Source organism: Sorex fumeus, unplaced genomic scaffold (assembly GCF_029834395.1).
Source record: "Sorex fumeus unplaced genomic scaffold, SorFum_2.1 ptg000024l, whole genome shotgun sequence".
Taxonomy (NCBI): Eukaryota; Metazoa; Chordata; class Mammalia; order Eulipotyphla; family Soricidae; genus Sorex; species Sorex fumeus.
Window position 1 is genome coordinate 19,899,965 of NW_026606081.1, and position 21,641 is coordinate 19,921,605.

A 21,641-nucleotide genomic window follows, 5' to 3' on the forward strand; every position below is an offset into this window, starting at 1 on the left:
CAGGACTTTGCCAGCTGGGTGTGTCCCTCCCTGTACTGGTGCCACCTTTGTTCATGAGTAAACACTGTTTCTGGCTAAGACAGTGTTTGAGTTCTCTGAACCCTGGTCCTGTCCTCACCTGCCTCTGGTCCCAGGCAGAGCCCCCAGGGCTGAGGACCAGGATCCTGGGGACTCCTGAAGTCACTCACTGATTTCTATTGGCTGGTTAGGAATTAGGCAGACACACATCTTAATTTGACCTGTAGGATTTGCAGGGTTCACAGTACACCAAGAGCATACAACAACAAAGCTCAGGCCCAGGTTCAAGAAGAAATTTGGGTCATGTTCATCACCTAAAAGCATCGATTAACAATTGGGAAGTGTGCGCAGTTTTGCCTGAAGACAGAATCCCTGGTCGTGACAGGCCCTGTGGTCTGGGGTCTCAGGGGGGCGCTGTGTTTGTGCCTCTGTCCAAGCTCAGCCCAACTGGCTCTGTCATGTCAGGGTGGCTGTGGGCACTCTGGCCCCATCACCTTTGCATGAAGAAACGGAGGTTGGTCCTCGTTGCGTGCAAGAGCTGACCTTTGCCAGGGGGACGAAGGTTCCTGATGCCTGTGAGTTGCTGTGCGGATCAACTGTAGCCCTGTCTCTGCTTGAGTCATGCTATGAATGAATGAATGAATGAATGGGCAGCCCAACTCTCAGCTGCTTCGGGTCCAGATCACAGTCTGCCCAGGAGTAGCGACCAGAAGTTTGCAGGAATGGACTCCTGGTCTCCTTTCTGTTCTTCAGAAATGTGAGGTGATGTGTGCCTGGGTCTAATCTCTGCGCAGGGTCGGACACAAGAACTCCCTATATTGTTCTCCTGATCAGCACTGGGTGGGGCTTGTGGGCCACTGGTGAGCCCAGAGCTGTGAGTCAGACGGGGCCGAGGGCCAACCTTGGGGAGTGCCACTATTTATTTGGAGGCACAGATGCTGTTACTTACAACAGCAGCAAATCTCTGGAAGAAAAAGTCCAGAACCTAGAGAAGACAGGATGGCAACAGCCGGGAAAGTAAGCAAAGTGTTACTGAGTCTTGTTCTTCCAGGGGGAATGGGGTTCTGGCTTTGAGGTCTCTGAGTCACTGAACACTCGGGGTCTCTCCCAGAGTGGGTGCCCACTAAGCTGGCACACAGGGTCGCTGCAATGCCAGTGGAGACAGGCTAATGGCTGGAGAGGGCAGTTGTGTCCATCACTGAGAAAGGTGAAGGGGAGCAAGTAACAAACTTCCTCACAGTAACTTTGTAACTGTAATTCATGGTAACTCATAGGCATGGGGGGCATTTTGCCTTGGAGTCAGTCTCAGGACCGTGGGTGGTGCTCCACTCTGCACAGGGGCAGTTTTGTTTGCTTTGTTTTTATTTCAACAACTTTGTATTTATCTTAGCTTGATGTTGGGGGAAATGAAGATTGCATTTGAGTCTGGGTGGCATGCCAAGTGAGGAAGAGCCAGGAGGCTTGGATAACCCAAGCAACTGTTTGATGGAATAGGAGTGGAATCAAAGAGTTCTAGCCGGGACAGGAGCTTAGAACCCAGCTACGTTGATTAGTTAGGAGACTGCTTTTGCATTGTAGAGGCTCATAGCCCTGTGCGCAGAAATTCAGTTTCTCACTCCACCCAGCCAGTGGGTGCTGGACTCCCAAGCCTCCCTGGTGACGTCTGAGCAGCATTGCGGGGACTGTCCCGAGAGGGGCTTCTGCAGCCCCCAGCAGCACTGCCTGATGCCAACGACTTGATGTGTCACCTCGACAGTTTTGAGAGGGTCGTGCCACAGTGTGGCTGACATAGGGACGCTCAAATACTGCACCAGCTAAGTGTAGTGTGGGAAAGAAGCGAGTGCTGCCTTGACACTGAGCACTTAAATGTTTTCTCTCTCATCAAAAATGTGAAAACTGAGCCCAGGAAAGCCCGGAGCTCTTGCATGGGCTTATCGTGACATGCCTTGCTCCAGCCCAGCGCTGCAGATCTCCCAGGCACCCCCAGGAGAAAGCCCCCGAGTAGTGCAAGGCAGGGCCGGGGCCAGGCGAGGAGATGCCCTCCCGCACGTGGGGCGATGACCGGAGCTCTCCGGCCGTCCTTCAGGGAGCCAGGCTGGAGCCTGTTCTAACCCTCGGTTCGTAGGTGATCAAGTGCAAAGCCGCGGTGCTGTGGGAGCCCCATAAGCCCTTTTCCATCGAGGAAATCGAAGTGGCGCCCCCGAAGGCCCAGGAAGTGCGGATCAAGGTAAGGCGCTCCTGCGGGCCCACCCAAGAGAACAGATTTTCCAGCCTGGACGCTTGTTTAAAATTTTATATTTATTCTCTTTCTGGCTCTTGTTTATGATTAAGCAGTTGGTCCTACTGGACATGAAAAAAATATAACCATCCATTAGAAACCAAAGCTGCTAATCTGATCTAGTAAGACTTTCATTTGTCAGATTATTTATTTTGCTTTTGGGTCACACCCGGCGATTCTCAGGGGTTACTCCTGGCTCTGCACTCAGGAATTACTCCTGGCGGTGCTTGGAGGACCATATGGGATGCTGGGAATCAAACCCAGGTCAGCCGCGTACAAGGCAAACGCCCTCCCAGTTGTGCTATCGCTCCAACCCCACATTTGTCAGATTTTTATCAACATGGAAGCTGATAAAAAAATAAGTATTAATTGGCTCTCAAAATCCTCTGGGAGTTGGGGGTCACTTCCTGTGCTTTTGTGCCCGGGCCAGCCCTGAGAGCCCTCCCTGTAGACGCTTTGGTGGGCACCCAGGCTGCCTGTCTCCCTTTGTTTTTTATTTTGTTTTGTTTTGCTTTTTGGGTCACACCGGTGATTCTCAGGGGTTACTCCTGGTTCTGCACTCAGGAATTACTCCTGGCAGTGCTCAGGGTACCATATGGGATGCTGGGAATCGAACCTAGGTTGGCCACATGCAAGGCAAACGCCCTACCTGCTGTGCTATTGCTCCAGTCCCTGCCTGTCTCCCTTTGGCGCTCTGCGTCCTAAGCCTGCTTGTTTCTGGCAGGCCATTCTTCTGCCTTTCTTGGGAGATGCGTCACTGTAAAATGACTTTGTGTGCCTAACAAGCACCCTGTTCCCCAGGGAGGCCCTGCACTCAGAAGGGCTTCAGTGAGTGCCAGTGAGTCCCTCTCAGCATGGACGGGTCCTCTAGGTCCTCTAGAGGTCCTCTAGAGCACCACTTTCTTTGCGACAGTGGGAGGACTGAAACCTCCTCTCAGCCCCCAGGGAAGGATGGCTGCTTTCTGGGTAGTGCAATGTCCTTGTCTTTGAACCCAGATTCTGGCCACGGGAATCTGTCGCACCGATGACCACGTGATCAAAGGGCTGATGGAGTCGAAGTTCCCGGTGATCGTGGGCCATGAAGCCACAGGGATCGTGGAGAGCATCGGAGAAGGCGTCACCACGGTGAAGCCAGGTGTGACGGGCAGGCCCTGTCCGAGCTGGGCCCGACAGTGGACATGGGGAGCAGCAGGAGTGAGTTGCACAGAGGAGCCGCGTCTGGCAAGGTCTCCAGTGTGCCGAGAAAGCCTTGGTGCTCCGTCAGGATTCAGTGCTGAAGGAAGGACCCCTTCCAGTGCTGAGAGCTCCATGCACACCTGTCTAGTTTGTGATGCAGTGTCATGCTGTCCTCTCTCTAGGCGACAAGGTCATCCCTCTCTTCCTGCCTCAGTGCAGAGAGTGCAATGCCTGCCGGAACCCAGAGGGCAACCTCTGCGTGATGGCCGAGTAAGTGACGTTTGTTCACTGATTGATTTTGCATTTATCTTGGGCTGCTGGCGCTGAATTAACCCGTGTCCCTGCTGGCCCAAACAGTGTCACCGGCCGTGGGGTGCTGGCCGACGGCACCACCAGGTTCACATGCAAAGGCCAGCCTGTCTACCACTTCATGAACACCAGCACCTTCACCGAGTACACCGTGGTGAATGAGTCATCTGTGGCCAAGATCGACGCCACGGCTCCCCCTGAGAAGGTCTGCCTGATTGGCTGTGGGTTCTCCACGGGATATGGAGCAGCTGTGAGAACCGGCAAGGTAAGGGGGCAGTCAGCCTCTCTGAGCCTGGCTCAAGCCCCATGCCTCTCTGAAGCCCTCGCCCACAGCCGGGCTAGGTGGTGCTGCTGTAACACCATCTCGGTTCCAAGGTCGCCGCGCATGCAGAGAAGTCCTGCCTTTCTGTCTGTGAAATCCCTTCCCTTTTCTCAAGAAGCAAGATGCTTCACAAAATGTGCACACACCTGGAACAGGACGGGTGGCAAAGGGAGAGCTCACTGGCTTTGGACTGGGAATAACACCTGAACATAGCAGAATCTGGGGCTAAAGCCACTAAAAAGCTCACAGGCTCATGAGATGTGGCCTCAGGAGAAGTCTGGAACAGCCACACGTAGAGGCCAGTCGTATCCAGGTCTGGGGCTTCATGCTGGCCACAAGCAGAGTGACAATCATAACCTTAGAGGCAAAAGGTAGAATTTTAAATTCAACCATCAACAAAAAGCTTCTGTCTCAAATCTAGAAAATGTAGTTTTCAGGTAAAATGGAAGAGAAGGCTGAGAAGGTGCCGCTAAGGCTCTGGTGTAAAATGCGGCCCAGGACTTGCTGGTTGGCGAGAGAGGGAGGCAGCACCTAGTCCGTTCTGGAAGAGGAATGGAGGGCTACAGGTGCCCAGGCTGAAACACGGCTCAGGAGAGAGACCCAGCCGCTGACTCGGGTGCCGACACATGCACACACGCACACGCACAGCACACATGCACACACACGTGCACAGGCACACACGTGCACAGGCACACACACGCACACACATGTGCATGGGCACACACGCACACAGACGTGCATAGGCACACACATGCACACATATGTACAGGCATGCACACACGTGCACAGGCACACACATGCACACACGTGTGCATGGGCACACACACAGAGACGTGCATAGGCACACACATGCACACATATGTACAGGGATGCACACATGTGCACAGGCACACACATGCACACACATGCACAGGTGCACACACAAGTGCACAGGCACACACACACACATGGACAGGCACACACACACATGCATGCACACACGTGCACAGGCACACACACACACACACATGCATGCACACACATGCACAGGCCTGCTTCTTTAGGCAGCTCCTGCCAGGGACAACAAAACCAGGCAACCAGAGTCTGGAACAGCCTCTGCTCAGCCCTCACTGTGCCTTGGGAAAGAAGGGCCGTCCAGAGGGCTGTCGCTCCAGGCTCCACTTTAGCACAGCACACAGCAAATGCCCCATTGGTGGGCATGCGTTGCCCCCTGGAGCCACACGCAGACCCTCTCCTGGCAGGGTGGAGCATCAGCCCTGACACAGGGCCTGGGACTGTGGTGATGACAATGCTAGTCAGACCAGATGCAGACATGGGGAAGAGACCACAGCTGGCTGGAGAGACAGGACAGGCAGAGCACTGCCAGCACCTGCCCACCAGCTGTGCCTCGAGCCTCTGCAGGAGCCATCCTGAGCATAGAGACGGGAGTCAGCTCTGAGCACCACTGGGTGTGGCCCCAACTCCCAAAAATGAGAGCAAGAGAGACAGACAGACAGAGAGACACAGAAACAGAGAGACACAGAGAGAGACAGACACAGAAACAGAGAGACAGAGACACAGAGAGACAGACAGACAAACACAGAAACAGAGAGACACCGAGACACAAAGAGAGACAGACAGACAGACAGACACAGAAACAGAGAGACACCGAGACACAAAGAGAGACAGACAGACAGACTCAGAAACAGAGAGACAGAGACACAGAGAGACAGACAAACACAGAAACAGAGAGACACCGAGACACAAAGAGAGACAGACAGACAGACACAGAAACAGAGAGACACAGAGGGACAGAGAAAGAGAGAGACAGACAGGAAGACAGACAGGCAGACAGAGAGGCAGGCAGGCAGACAGAGGGAGACAGAGAGAGATTTCAGGGCTTGGCCTGTTTCCCTGTTCAGTAGATGAGATGTGAGTGCTGGCCAGGGGCTGCCCACGTCCCCACGGCCACGCCTGCGGCTAGGCCCTCTCAGAGGGTTTCTCTGACCTGGAAGTGCTGCCTGGCTCTCACCTGCCCCCAGCTACGGCATCGCCCCTCCACAGGCCCTGGGATGGGGCGGCTCCTCCCATACCTCTCCTCTCTCAAGGTCAGGCCTGGCTCCACCTGCGCAGTCTTCGGCCTGGGTGGGGTGGGCCTCTCCGTCATCATGGGCTGCAAGTCGGCCGGCGCATCCAGGATCATCGGGATCGACCTCAACAAGAGCAAGTTTGACAAGGCCATGGCCGTGGGGGCCACGGAGTGCATCAGCCCCAAGGACTCGCCCCAGCCGGTCAGCGAGGTGCTGTCAGAGATGACTGGCAACAGCGTGGACTACAGTTTCGAGGTCATCGGGCGCCTGGACACCATGGTGAGGGGCCATCGGGCAGCTAACAGCCTGTCCCCACCCCGGCAAGAGCAGGCCCTTGGTATCCCATGGTGACCTGCCTGGGAGCCCACCACAGCCCCCCTCACCCCTCCTCCTCACACACAGCCCCCGCTATGGCACCTCGGTGGGCACCTTCCTGCAGAGGGACTGGGACACAGTCAAAGAGGGCCGGGGAGCAGGGTTACTCTCCATGCCACCCACATCTCAGTCTAATTTCTTCTTCACACTACAGCCCGTTGGCCCAGTTAGTAGAGTTGATTCTGCTCAGTTGGCTTGACTGGGCTACAAACCTCACAGCCTGCTGTGGTGGCCAGTCTGACTTGGGTCAGCTGGGGCCTCGTGCCTTCAGCTTTCTCACTTAGCTGGGCACCCTATGAAGGAGCTTGTTGATGTCTGAGGCCTGACTGGGGAACTGGGCTCACTTGGACTCTGACGGGCTGGAAGGGAAGGGGCAGGGGAGAGCTGGAGGGAGGGGGCAGGGGAGGGCCTTCTTGGGACGGGGCCAGGAAGGGCTGGGCAAGGCGCATTCTCGGCCCAGGGCCTGACCTGCACAGCCTCCTCCCCGCAGGTGGACGCGCTGGCCTCCTGCCACCCGAACTACGGGACAAGCGTGGTGGTGGGCGCCCCACCCTCTGCCCAGATGCTCACCTTCAACCCCATGATCCTCTTCACGGGCCGCACTTGGAAGGGCTGCGTATTTGGAGGTGGGTGTCTGCCGGGCTCTGCCTCTGCTGGGGTCGCCCATGGGGTAACGGTGAGTCTGGGGCAGCGCTGGCCCCCAGTGCCCCAGCAGCTCAGCAGCGCCCCTGCCTCACCTCGCCCAGCATGTCTGGGCAGGGGCTCCTGGGCCTCCTGCTCTGCGCGAGGACATGTGGGGAACAAGGGGTTCGGGACCCCCAGACAGAGCAGGAGAAACCCCGCTCACAGAGAAGTTTCTTGCCTGGCCTCGCTCCATGGGATCTCTGGCTGTGCCCCCCACCCCACAATCTTCTCTGCACTCCCTGCCTCATGGCTCCATGCAGTGACAAGCACGTCCAGGTCTGCAGCCTCATGCCCTGGTCCTCGCCTGACCTCTCGGGGGTCTTTGCCAGACACGCGTAGCCTCAACTGCTCATCCCCGACCCCCACCAGGGCCAACCTGGAGCTGGTGCCAGTTCCAACAAAGTCTGTTGGCTCTGTCTCGAGACCACCTGGCCACCTCACCCCTGGTCCTGTGCCCCACAGCCATGGGTGGCACCTGAGCAGTACAGCCTCTCTGAAAAAAAGGCTCTCGGGCAGCCCCAGGGCCCAGGGCGGCTCTGCCCCCTCTCTGGCCTCTCTAGGTTTCCACTCCCTTTCACCTGAATACTGAGTCTCTGCCACTTCTCTGCTCCTTTCCTGTCCTGTTGCATGCCACAGATTCCCCGCCTCTGCCTGTGCTTGTCACTGGGGGGCGTGCTCTGCTTAAACACCTGCTGGCTGGCTCTGTGCCCAGGATGGCACAGAGCAGGGTTGCCTCTGGGTGCCGGGCAGTGCTCACACACCCACCAACTGCCTCCCGACAGTCTTGAGCAGTGCCTCCTCTTCCTTGCCTCCTCTTCCTCCCGTTGTTCATCAATTTGATGGAGCGGGCATAGTAATATCTCCATTGTGACACGTGTTACTATATTTGGCATATCAGAGGCTAGAGGTGAGGCGGTCACAGCTCTGTTCTCTCAGGGTTCGCTTCCCGCCAGCCAGCCCTCTCACCGGCAGGAAAGGACAGGGGGCTGGCAGGGGCCAGCCAGAGTCCAGAGGAGAGGAAGGAGGACGGGAAGTAGGGCGAGGGGGAGACAGTAGAGGAAGGGTGCTGGAAGCAGTGTGGGAGACACTTCCTGCAAGGAAACCCTTGGAAGGAGCAGGCGTGGGGGCTCTGAGCCGTGGGCTAACCAGGCACCACACGTGTCACTGCCTTGGCTTCCCATGAGGGACACACAGCTCTTCTGTGCGCTGTTGAGAGCCCTCTGGGAAGGAAGCGCACACACACAGGAGGACACATGTGCTTGTTTGCAGGCTGGAAAAGCAGAGATGACGTTCCAAAACTAGTCGCTGATTTCCTGGCAAAGAAATTTGACCTGGACCAGCTGATAACCCATGTTTTGCCTTTCAAGAATATCAATGAAGGCTTTGAGCTGCTCTATTCAGGCGAAAGGTAACCTCTGCTCTGGGCTCTGCCTCCTACCACGGGCTAGGCTGGATATCCCAGTAATGCTGCCTGCTCCTTCCTTCTTGTTTTGTTTGTTTATTTAATCTTGCAAGATCAGTATGCTGAGCCCTCCTTCATAGACTGTCACTGTCCTCCCGTTGTTCATCAATTTGATCGAGCAGGTACAGTAACGTCTCCATTGTGACACTTGTTGCTGTATTTGGCATATAGAATACGTCACAGGTAGCTTGCCAAGCTTTGCCGTGCGGGCAAGATACTCTCCGTAGCTTGCCAGGCTCTCCGAGAGGGGCGGAAGAATCAAACCTGGGTCGGCTGGGTGGACTGTGTGCAAGGCAAACGTCCTACCCGCTGTGCTATTGCTCCAGCCCCTTCCTTCACAGACATGGGGTTTTATTTTCCTATATTAACCAATTCTCTAGATTTCAGTCTACTTTTACACAGGATGGATTTTATCTTGGTTATCTTCACTTTGTGAGCTGGAGCGATAGCACAGCAGGTAGGGCGTTCGCCTTACAAGCGGCCAACATGGCCAACCCAAGTTCGATTCCTCCGCCCCTCTCGGAGAGCCCGGCAAGCTACCGAGAGTATTCAATATGCCAAACACAGTAACAACAAAGTCTCCAATGGAGACGTTACTGGGCCCGCTTGAGCAAATCGACGATCAACGGGAGGGCCTTTACCTTTACCTTTACCTTATCTTCACTTTGTAATAAAGCTGCAAACAAGCTTAAGTAATGCAGTAGCACTGTAGCACTGTCCTCCCATTGTTCATCGATTTGCTCGAGCGGACACCAGTAACGTCTCACAACAAATTATGAGACTAGTTTTTACTGTTTTTCGCATATCGAATTCTTCACAGTAGCTTGCCAGGCTTTGCCGTGTGGGCGAGATACTCTCAGTAGCTTTCCAGGCTCTCTGAGAGGGGCTGAGGAATCGAAACCGGGTCAGCCGTGTGCAAGGCAAATGCCCTACGCATTGTGCTATCGCTCCAGCCGAAGTAATACAGTTATGCCACAAAATTCCTACTTCATCGTTTCAAGCTGCTTTTACATGTGTTTTATTTAGACCCCTGCACAGCGGGAATTGTTACTACTTTTGCTATTATCATCATGATCATGCGCACGCTTACAGTTTCCCATTTAAAAAACCAGAAATGTAACAGCAGACAAGCTGCCTATCCAACCTCCTGGCACAGCTCGAGGCAGGGGTGGTGCTGGCCTGACCCCGCTTGCTTCCAGCCCTGCTTTGAGGAATGGACCTCCCTGTCCTGAGCGTCTGTTCTCCCAGGCCCTCGCAAGACTGAAGGCAGGGCACAGAATTTGTAGGATCAGATGTGGAACAGCTTCCCAGAGAGTTTGTCTGTGACAAATGGAACAGCTTAGTGATCACCCAGAATGTACCAGTGCTAAGGTTTAGTGCAAAAGCAACAAGGCACATGCACCCTCCTCTGAGATTCCTTCTCTTTCCTCTCCCTGATGGTCCTAAGCCTTTCTTGGGTGAACCTCAGGCCCAGCCACGTTTCCCTGTCCTAGGAACACCCTTCACCGCTTTTAAGCCAGAAAAGAATAAAATTAACTGTCATGACCACTCATAAACTTTCCCTCCGTTACTCAGAAGTAGTAACTTATTGTTAACTTGTAGAAACAGTCACTGGGTGTCCAAAGTAGCATCTGGTCTGCTCCAAAGTACACCCTTACTGAGGGACCGTGAGTGGACGGTGGCACGCTGAAGCCTTCATGTGTCTCATCCAGGGAGCAGGTCTCTGCTCTCACCTCTCCAGCCCCGGACGCCTGAACACGGCAGACTGGGCACTGGATGCTTCACTCACCTGGTCTATTGCCTTTCTCATCGGGAAGGCCCTCTCCTCCGGGCAGCCCTCAGGACCTGGCTGACAGTCCAGCAGAGCCAGACACTGGCCAGAGATACACACCTGGAGAGTAGGAACCGGGCATCACCACAAGGGACGTGCAGGGGCTGAAACTACCAGGACTTTCCGGAACAAATAGGAAGGAGTCTGCTCAGGCTGTTTCTGGTGGGGACAAGTCACTCACTGGAACCTGTCGCTTTCTCTTCCAGCATCCGGACTGTCCTGACGTTCTAGATTCCCGCGGCCAGAGTCAGCACTGGCCAGAGGGAGCAGGGGCCTCCTCCCGCATGGCCCTCCTCGAGCCCAGAGGCACTCACAGAAGGAGACTTGGTGAAGAGAAACAGCCTCCGTGGAACTGGTCTGGAGAACCTTATGAGCACACACAGGAATTAATGGGGTGGGGGTAGTGGGAGGAGAATCTCTAAAATGTAATTTGCATATTCTAAGGCTGTAATCGTACATCTGGGGGCATACTTATATTTTCCCGTTTGGGGAATATTTGAAGAAGAGTCTTAACCATTGAGCATGACTGAAGAGCAAATAGAGCATACACAGAGTCTCCATTCCTTCTTGTGTGGTATCTGCTGGAAATAAATTTACTACCCAAAGAAATTATCATTGTATGTCTGGTCTTTTTTTTTCTTTTTGGGTCACACCCGGCGATGCACAGGGGTTACTCCTGGCTCTGCACTCAGGAATCACTCCTGGTGGCGCTCAGGGGACCATATGGGATGCTGGGAATTGAACCCAAATCCGGGTTGGCTGTGTGCAAGGCAAACGCCCTACCCTCTGTGCTATCGCTCCAGCCCCTGTATGTCTGGTCTTTAGCACACTGTAACTATTCCTCTCTTGATTCAATTGTAAATATTTGTGGCCATGCCCAGTGTGGCTCAGACTACCCAGGCCTTTGCCTGTGCTCCCCCTGAAGACCTTTGGGGGCATGTGCTAAAGTCCAGAGCTGACCCCCATACATGATCCTTGGTGCTCTCTCTCTTGCCCCCAATGCAAACATTTTCTTTAAAAAACACTTGTTATAAATTAACTGGCATTAAGTTGGGATCAGCTCTGTGCTGTGCAAATGTTGATTTGAGGGAAAAGTCGAGGATCTGAGCAAGAGAACGGTTAACCATTTCTTAGAATCCTTCTTAAATAAGAAGATGAAACTGGGAAAACCTATTAGAAGGCTCCATGAGGCTATATCCCAATACATTACCAGTTCATAAAATATACTTTACTATATACATATATATATATATTATATATATATATATATCTTGGGTACTACTACTGTAGCATTGTCCTACTGTTGTTCATTGATTGCTCTGGTGGCCCCAGTAACGTCTCCATAGTGCGACTTGTTGTTACTGTGTTCGGTATATCGAATACTTCATGGATAGCTTGCCAGGCTCTGCCCTGCGGGCAGGATACTCTCGGTAGCTTGCTGGGCTCTCCAAGAGGGTCGGAGGAATCAAACTCGGGTTGGCTGTGTCGGCCACATACAAGGGAAATACCCTACCCGCTGTGCTATTGGTCCTGCCCAGGTATTACTACATTAGTACAAAAGTACAACTAGAATGACCGGTGGTATATATCTTAACCCTCCACTCAGTAAAGTATGACTCCCTCAACAACAAAAGTTTCTAACTTGGTACAACTGCACTGTCGTATCTATGTCTGCCTCTACTAGACTTTTTGATAAAAACAAAACATTTGAAGGTAGAAGTTCACTTTCCTTCATCCAGTTTGTTGGTCTAGATTTAAAACAGGGGCTGGAGCGATAGCACAGCAGGTAAGGCATTTGCCTTGCATGCAGCTGACCTGGATTCTATTCCCAGCATCCCATATGGCCCCCAAAGCACCACCAAGAGTAATTCCTGAGTGAAGGGCCAGGAGTAACCCATGTGCATCGCTGGGTGTGACTCAAAAAGCAAAAAAAAGTAAAATAAAATAAAAAATAGATTTAAAACAAAAGAACTGAGGTTTCTGAACTATATAGGGCATTCCTTTGTGAATCCAATTCAGTATCTGCCCTTTATCTGTGGCAATTCTCAAAGCACTTAGAAGTCATCACAGTGTATTACTCTCTGACGCAGGGAAGCATCAGAAGCAAAGCTGACAGTCACTCATTTGATGCAAACCGTCTCAGCCCCTCTTAGAAGGGCAGCAAGGCCCTTGTTATGGGCTGGCTGATCCCCCACCCACCCTGGCTCCCACAGTGAGCCCCCACGGGAACCTCGATCCTCTGTGCCCACCCTGCTCTTCCTCACTAGAATGTTCGCTCTTCTGCCCCCTCCTCTTCCCAAGCATGTCCTGGGGAGACAATCTCCTCCTCTCTGCTGGTCTGCAGGTCTCTGTCCTCGGTCACCTTGTGGGTATTGAGCTCCATGGTACAACTGTGGACATACCTGTCTTCTGGCTCCTGCTGTCTGGTGTGGACCCTGTCATCCTGCACACACTGGGTATTCTGCATGCACTGTACTGTCCTGCGTGTACTGTGTCATCCTGTGAGCAATGTGTTAGCTTGCGTCCACCATATTATCCCATTTTGCCATGTTATCCTGTGAGTACCATGTTGTCGGCAGTCTCCTGCCCCCACGCCTGGCTATTCCTTGCCAGGGCCCCTTGGAGGGGAGCGGGTTGAGCTTTCCTCCCCACCCTGAGCAGGGCCCCGGCAGCCGAAGACCTCCAGGACCAGCCACCACCATGCTGAGACCACTCTCCGCACACCTGAAGGTACCGGCAGAGGGACAAAGCCACATGGGTTCCGGGGACAAGATCTCCAAGCCTACTCAGATTGGAGTCGAGCATCCTCCACCCAGATCCTCCAAATTCCAGTAGGCGGGGGTCACACCCACCAACTGGCCCCCTGGCACCGTTTAATCCCATCAACGGCCAAGACTCAGAGACTATAAAAACCTGTTCCCGGAACCACGCGGCCGCGTTTGCGACCGCGCAACATCTTATTATGACATCTCATTCCTACTTTGACAAACTGGCAGGCTACCGAATGTAGCCTGCCCACACGGCAGAGTCTGGCAAACTCCCCATGGCGTACCCAATATGCCAAATACCAGTAACAATGATGGGTCTCATTCTCCTAAAGAGCCTTGAATATAATCTCAGGGCTAGGATGAAGGAGACGTTACTGGGGCCTGCTCGAGGCAATCGACGAATCGACCATGTTGTCATATGTGTATCGTATTATCCTGTGTGCAGCATGTTGTCCTGTGTGTAGCATGTTGTCCTGTGTATAGCATGTTGTCCTGTGTGCACATGTTGTGCTGTGTGCATATGTTGTCCTGTGCATAGCATGTTGTCCTGTGTGCACATGTTGTGCTGTGTACATATGTTGTCCTGTATGTAGCATGTTGCGCTGTGTGCATATGTTGTCCTGTGTAGCATGTTGTCCTGTGTGTAGCATGTTGTCATCTGTGAACATGTTGTCCATTGTGTAGCATGTTGTGCTATGTGCACATGTTGTTCTGTGTGTGGCATGTTTTTCTGTGTGCACATGTTGTCCTGTGTATAGTATGTTGTCCTATGTGCACATGTTGGCCTGTGTGCGTATGTTGTCCTGTGTGTAGCATGTTGTCCTGTGTATAGCATGTTGTCCTGTGTGTAGCATGTTGTCCTGTGTATAGCATGTTGTCCTATGTGCACCAGGTTACCCTTGTGCACTGTATTGACCTGCATACTCATATTATCTGTGTGCACACATGACAACACAGTTTTAATTCTGAGATGAAAAAATTATTAACTATGTGGAATGGAGATCCTGAGGATAAATTCTCTAAAGTAACATCACTATCATGATCATCCTATTATTCGTCGATTGCCTCAAGCAGGCACCAGTAACATCTTCTTCATCCTAGCCCTGAGATTTTAAAAAGTGCCATATTCCAGGCTCTTTCAGGATTAGGAGAACGAGACCCATCATTGTTACTGGTATTTGGCATAATACCATGGGGAGTTTGCCAGACTCTGCCATTTGGGCAGGTTACATTCGGTAGCCTGCCAGGTTGTCAAAGTAAGAATGAGATAATAGAACCCCTGAGCTGCGCAGGACAGGCACGGAGGCCCAGCTCTGGGCAACAAAGCTGAACGGCTCCAATTTCAAACAGGTACAGCCCGCCTCCAAGGGCCTGGGACCCTTTCTGGGCACGCGCACCTAGATCCAGCCCCTAGACAGCCGGTTTTCAACCCCTGAGCTGCGCGGGATGGGCACGGAGGCCCAGCTCTGGGCAACAAAGCTGAACGGCTCCAATTCCAAACAGGAGACGTTCCCAACTCCTCGCCAGTGCCAGGGACTCTTTCCGGAGCCGCGGCCTCTAACGCGGCTGCGAAATAATTTCCCACTACGTATGCCATAGGAACCATAAGCTACCTTCTTAGATGGAAACTTCTCTATTTTAGCTCAGCCACTAGAAACACAGTAGCCAATAACTCATAAGCCTATCTTAACTCACACTGCATATCAAGCAGAATAGTAACAGTGAACGTGAAGGACTAAACCACACCTCTCACAATGGTAAAGCAACGCAAAAGCCCACCAAACTTTCATATTGAAGAGTCTAGCCCAGATGACACCAACAGTACTGTAGTGTTAGACAACCTCTCTGACAAGGAATTCAGGAGGGAGCTACTTAGCATGCTTAGGGAATTAAAAGAAACAATGGAAAGCAATGCCAATAGAAGACAAGAGGATCTGAAGGCAGAAATGAGGAAAATGCAATCAGAAATATCAGACCTGAAAAATCTCGTAGGCGAATTGAAAAGCTCAGTGGAAGGCCTCAGCAGCAGAGTAACAGCTGCTGAGAACAGAATCAGTGAACTCGAAGATGAAGTTCAGAGACTCTCCAGAAAAGAGCAGAAAATGGAAAAGAGACTCACAGTTCGCGAACAGATGGCAAGAGAAGATCGGGATGAAGCCAAGAGGGGTAACATAAGAATTATTGGAGTCCCAGAGGGACAGGAAGAAAACCTTGATGAAGAAGAAACTGTCAAAGACATCATTGCTACAACGTTTCCAGAGCTGAAGAAAACTTGTGACCACATTCAGGAGGCCCGAAGGGTACCAGCTAGAAGAAATCCGAATAAAAATACCCCAAGACACATTCTGATCAAAATGACCAAAACCTTAGACAGAGACAAAATTCTGAAAGCAGCAAGATCGAAGAAAGAAATCTCTTACAAAGGAGCATCCTTAAAATTCACAGCTGATTTTTCTGATGAAACCCTCATGGCCCGAAAACAGTGGTGGGACATAGTGAAAAAACTCAATGAAATAAATGCCTCTCCAAAAATACTTTACCCAGCGAGACTCTCATTCATAATAGAAGGAACAACACACAGTTTCACAGACAAACAACAGCTCAGGAACTTCATAGACTCAAAACCATGGTTACAAGAACAACTAAATGGGCTACTTTAAGGCAAGAAAGGCCCCTCAGATACACCAAATTTTAACAGAACAATGGGACAAAATCCCATAACAATAATCTCTCTCAATGTCAATGGGCTAAACGCACCAATTAAAAGACATAGAGTGGCAGGACGGATTAGAAAATTGAACCCAACATTCTGCTGCCTGCAAGAAACGCATCTCAATAGTCAAAGCAAACACAGATTCAGAGTCAAAGGTTGGAAAACAATCCTACAGGCAAACAGCTCCCATAAAAAAGCTGGGGTAGCCATCCTTATATCAGACCACATCGATTTCAGAGTGAGGAAGATCATAAGAGACAGTGAAGGCCATTTCTTATTGATCAAAGGATCTGTACAACAGGAAGAACTTACAATAATAAATGTATATGCACCTAATGAGAGACCAGCAAAGTACTTAAAACAACTACTCATAGATTTGGAAAAAGACATCAATAGCAACACAATACTAGTGGGAGACTTCAACACTGCTTTGTCACCTCTTGATAGATCAACCAGACTCAAGCTTAGCAAGGACATACTTCATTTGAGGGAAACAATGGAAGAAAGGGACTTAGTAGATATATATAGGACACTTCATCCACAAAAAGCTGAATACACATTCTTCTCAAGCGTCCATGGAACATTCTCCAAGATAGACCACATGCTGAGCCACAAAACATGCCTCCATAAAATTAAGAAGATAGAGATTGTATCAACAATCTTCTCAGACCATAATGCGCTGAAATTAGAAGTAAATCACACACAAAAACAGAAAACTAAATCAAACACCTGGAAATTAAACAGTGCACTATTGAACAACGAGTGGATTAGACAGGAAATCAAAGAGGAAATCAAAAGATTCCTAGAAACGAATGAAAATGAGAACACGAGTTACCAAAACTTATGGGACACAGCAAAGGCTGTGTTAAGAGGAAAGTTTATAGCTCTACAAGCATTCCTCAGGAAGGAGCAGCGAACACACATAAGTAACCTAACCTCACAGCTTAAGAGCTTGGAGAAGGACCAAAAAAGGAGCACAACCCGAACAGGAGAAAGGAAATAATAAAACTCAGAGCAGAGATGAATGAGATGGAAACCCAAAAAACAATCCGAAAGATCAATGAAACCAAAAGCAGGTTCTTTGAGAAAATTAACAAGATCGATAAGCCTCTAGCAAAACTCACAAAGAAAGGGAGAGACAAAACCCTAATAAACCGAATCAGAAATGAAAAGGGGGTCATTACAACAGAAACCACAGAAATTCAGAGGATCCTCAGGGAGTACTTTGAGAAGCTTTATGCCACGGAACATCAAAACCTCGAGGAAATGGATAAATTCCTAGACTCCTACAGACTCCCAAGGCTGAACCAAGAAGACCTGGAATACCTGAACAGACCTATCACCATCAAGGAAATTGAACTGGTAATAAAAAGTCTCCCCAAGCACAAAAGTCCTGGCCCGGATGGATTCACTAGTGAATTCTTCCAAATCTTTAAAGAGGACTTACTCCCAATGCTCTTTAAGCTTTTCCACGAAATTGAAATATCAAAAACACTTCCGAACAGTTTCTACAAAGCAAATATCACACTGATACCAAAAGCAGACAGAGATACCACAAAGAAAGAGAATTACAGGCCGATATCCCTGATGAACACAGATGCAAAGATCCTCAACAAACTACTAGCAAATAGAATCCAACTACTCATCAAAAAGATCATACACCATGACCAAGTAGGATTCATCCCAGGGATGCAAGAATGGTTTAACATTTGAAAATCAATCAACATAATCCATCATATCAACAAAAGAAAAGATAAAAAGCATATGATCATATCAATAGATGCAGAGAAAGCATTTGACAAGATCCAGTACCCCTTTATGATGAAAACCCTAGCCAAAATGGGTATAGAGGGGACCTTCCTCAACATAATTAAAGCCATCTACCACAAGCCTACAGCAAGCATCATCCTCAATGGGGAAAAACTGAGAGCCTTCCCTCTAAGATCAGGGACGAGACAGGGATGCCGACTCTCTCCACTTCTGTTCAATATAGTACTGGAAGTACTTGCAATAGCGATTAGGCAAGAAAAAGATATTAAGGGCATTCAGGTAGGAAAAGAAGAAATCAAGCTCTCACTATTCGCAGATGATATGATACTCTACTTAGAGAACCCAATAACCTCCACCAAAAAACTCCTAGAAACAATAGACTCGTATAGTAAAGTTGCAGGTTATAAAATCAATACCCAAAAGTCCATGGCTTTCCTATACGCAAACAGTGAGAGAGAAGAAAGCAACATGAAAAAAACAATCCCGTTCACAATTGCGCCCCAGAAAATCAAGTACCTAGGAATCAGCTTAACTAAGGAAGTAAAGGACCTGTACAAAGAAAACTACAAAACGCTACTTCAGGAAATAAAAGAGGACATGAGGAAATGGAAAGATATCCCCTGCTCATGGGTCGGGAGACTTAACATTGTCAAAATGGCAATACTACCGAAAGCATTGTATAAATTCAATGCAATCCCTATAAGGATACCCATGACATTCTTCAAAGAAATGGAGCAAATACTCCTGAAATTTATATGGAACAATAAGCCCCCACGAATAGCTAAAGCAATTCTTGGGAAAAAGAAAATGGGAGGAATCAACCTCCCGAACTTCAAACTGTACTACAAAGCAGTAATAATTAAAACAGCATGGTACTGGAACAAAGGCAGAACTGCAGACCAATGGAACAGGGTTGAATACACTGACATCTCCCCTCAATCATATGATCATCTAATCTTTGATAAAGGTGCAAGTAATGTGAAGTGGAGTAAGGAAAGCCTCTTTAATAAATTATGTTGGCATCATTGCACGGCTACATGCAAAAAAATTAGGCTCAGAACTCTGCCTAACACCATGTACAAAAGTAAGATCAAAATGGATTAAAGACCTCAACATCAGACCAGAAACCATAAGGTACATTGAAGATAAAGTTGGCAAAACCCTCCATGATATTGAAGCTAATGGTATCTTCAAAGATGCCACGCCACTGGCCGAGCAAGTGAAAACAGAGATAGATAAATGGGACTATCTTAAACTAAGAAGCTTCTGCACCTCCAAAGAAACAGTGACCAAAATACAAAGACAGTCTACAGAATGGGAAAGGATATTCGCCGAATACACATCTGACAAGGGGTTGATATCCAGGATATACAAAATACTGGTTAAACTCCACAAGAAGAAAACATCCAACCCCATCCAAAAATGGGGCAATGAAATGAACAGAAACTTTCTCAAAGAAGAAATCCGAATCGCAAAAAAGCACATGAGAAAATGCTCTACATCGTTAATCATCAGAGAGATGCAGATCAAAACCACAATGAGATACCATCTCACACCTCAGAGACTGGCCCACATTCAAAAGAACAAAAGCAACCAATGCTGGCGTGGATGTGGCGAGAAAGGGACACTCCTTCACTGTTGGTGGGAATGTCCACTGGTTCAGCCCTTCTGGACAACAGTATGGACGATTCTCAAAAAATTAGAAATTGAGCTCCCATTTGACCCAGCAATACCACTCCTGGGAATATATCCCAGAGAGGCAAAAATGTATAGTCGAAGTGACATCTGCACTTGTTTGTTCATTGCAGCACTCTTTACAATAGCCAGAAACTGGAAGAAACCTGAATGTCCAAGAACAGATGACTGGTTAAAGAAACTTTGGTACATCTACACAATGGAGTACTATGTAGCTCTTAGAAAAGATGAAGTCATGAAATTTACATACAAGTGGTACAATATGGAAAGTATCATGCTAAGCGAAATGAGTCAGAAAGAGAGGGATAGACATAGAAAGATTGCATTCATCTGGGGGATATAAAGTAACAAAGTATGAGATTAATACCCAAGAATAGCTGAGATCAGCACCAGGAGGATTACCCAATAACTTAGAGGCCAGCCGGGAATCCTAGAGGAAAGGGCAGTTCAGATAGAGAAGGGAGCACCAAATAAAGGATGTTTGGAGGATCCTCCCAGGAGGGGAGATGCATGTCGAAAGTAGACTATGGACTGAACATGTTTGCCACTCAATGCCTCTTTTGCAGACCACAACACCCAAAAGGAGAGAGAGAACACAGGGGATTGCCCTGCCACAGAGGCAGGGGGGGTTGGGGAGATGGGGGTGGGAGGGATATTATCCATGGTGCTGAAAAACGGGCACTGGTGGAGGGATGGGTATCTGATCATTGTATAATTGAAACCCAAGCACAAAAAAAATTGTAAATCTACAACTGTAAAAAAATAAATAAAAATGAAAAAAAAAAAGAATGAGATAATAAGATGTCGTGCGGCTGCAAATGCGGCCGCACACTTCCGGGAGCTGGGTTTTATAGTCTCTGGGTCTTGGCCATTGATAGGATTACAGAGCGCTGGGGGTCAGTTGTTGGGTGTGACCCCTGCCTACTGGACGATGGAGGATCTGGGTGGAGGATGCTCAGCCCTGATCCGAGTAGGCTTGGAGATCTCAGCCCCAGGACCTGCATGCCTTTGTTCCTCTGCTGGTACCTTCATGTGTGTGGAGAGTGGTCTCAGCATGGTTGTGGCTGGTTCGGGAGGTCTTCGGCTGCCGGAGCACTGCTCGGGTGGGGAGGGAAACTCAACCCGACCCGCTCCAAGGAGCCCTGGCGAGGACAGTCAGGTGCAGGGGCAGGAGACTCTGCGCTGTTTTCTTCCGGGAGCTGGCTGTCCCGCACCTGGCTCTCCTCACCAGGGTCCCTTGGAGGGGGGCAGGTTGAGTTTCCCTTCCCGCCCCGGGCAGAGCTCCTGTAGCCGAAGACCTCCAGAACCAACCACAACAATGCTGAGACCACTCTCCACGCACATGAAGGTACCAGCAGAGGAACAAAGTCATGTGGGTCCTGGGGCTTAGAACTCCAAGCCTGCTCAGATCGGGGTTGAGCATCCTCCACCCAGATCCTCCATCCTCCAGTAGGCAGGGATCAAGACCCACAGACTATAAAACCCAGCTCCTGGAAGAAAATAGCACAGAGTCTCCTAAAGTAACATGTGAAGTGAAAAAGTATTTTGATAGGAGTGTTTGAGTAGGAAAGTGTATAGAAAAAGTAGGAAGAAAAAATCCACTGGAAAGAAAGCTTCCTAAGGGCCAGAGAGAGCGCTCTAAGAGCTGGAACTCATTCCTGGCCTGTGCAGAGCTTCAGGTCCAGTTCCTGGCAACACCTGTCATTGCCAGGCATTGCATTGGTATCTCCCAGAACTGCCTGAAAGTGCACCGCAATCAAAAGGAAGAAACAAAAACTTTTGGGGGCAAGAGAGAACAGCAGGAAGGGTGCTTGGCTTATATGCAGCCAACCCAGTTCAAAACCCAGAACCCCATATGGTCCCCCAAGCACCACCAGGAGGAATTCCTGAGTGCAGAGCCAGGAGTAAACCCTGAGAATCACTGGGTGTGGCCCCCACCCCTCACTCTCCAAAATGAAAACTTTCTAAGGAAAGAAACCTGTTCAGTAAGGAGTCTGGTGAGGAAAAATTGTCTGAGAATGATTATTTTAGTAGAAATGTCTTAGTGAAAAATCTGATGGTTATAAAATCTATGAAAAGTTTTAAAGCAGAAAAGTTGAGGCATGAATAAATTGAGAAAGGGGGTCATGAGTAAAAGTATAAGAACAGAAATGTCCATTGTGAGAGAAGAT

At 49.9% G+C, this 21,641-nt stretch overlaps 1 protein-coding gene across 1 annotated transcript; it reads left to right on the forward strand.

Moving 5' to 3' along the window:
* Positions 1–980: 980 nt before the first annotated feature.
* On the forward strand, positions 981–11,111 carry ADH7 (alcohol dehydrogenase 7 (class IV), mu or sigma polypeptide). Its single transcript, XM_056114354.1, has 9 exons — positions 981–1,035; positions 2,144–2,245; positions 3,293–3,431; positions 3,655–3,742; positions 3,830–4,046; positions 6,191–6,451; positions 7,038–7,173; positions 8,501–8,639; positions 10,731–11,111. The coding sequence occupies exons 1-9, from the start codon at positions 1,018–1,020 to the stop codon at positions 10,753–10,755; spliced, it is 1,125 nt and encodes a 374-aa protein (XP_055970329.1). The 5' UTR covers positions 981–1,017; the 3' UTR covers positions 10,756–11,111.
* The last annotated feature ends 10,530 nt before the right edge of the window (positions 11,112–21,641 follow it).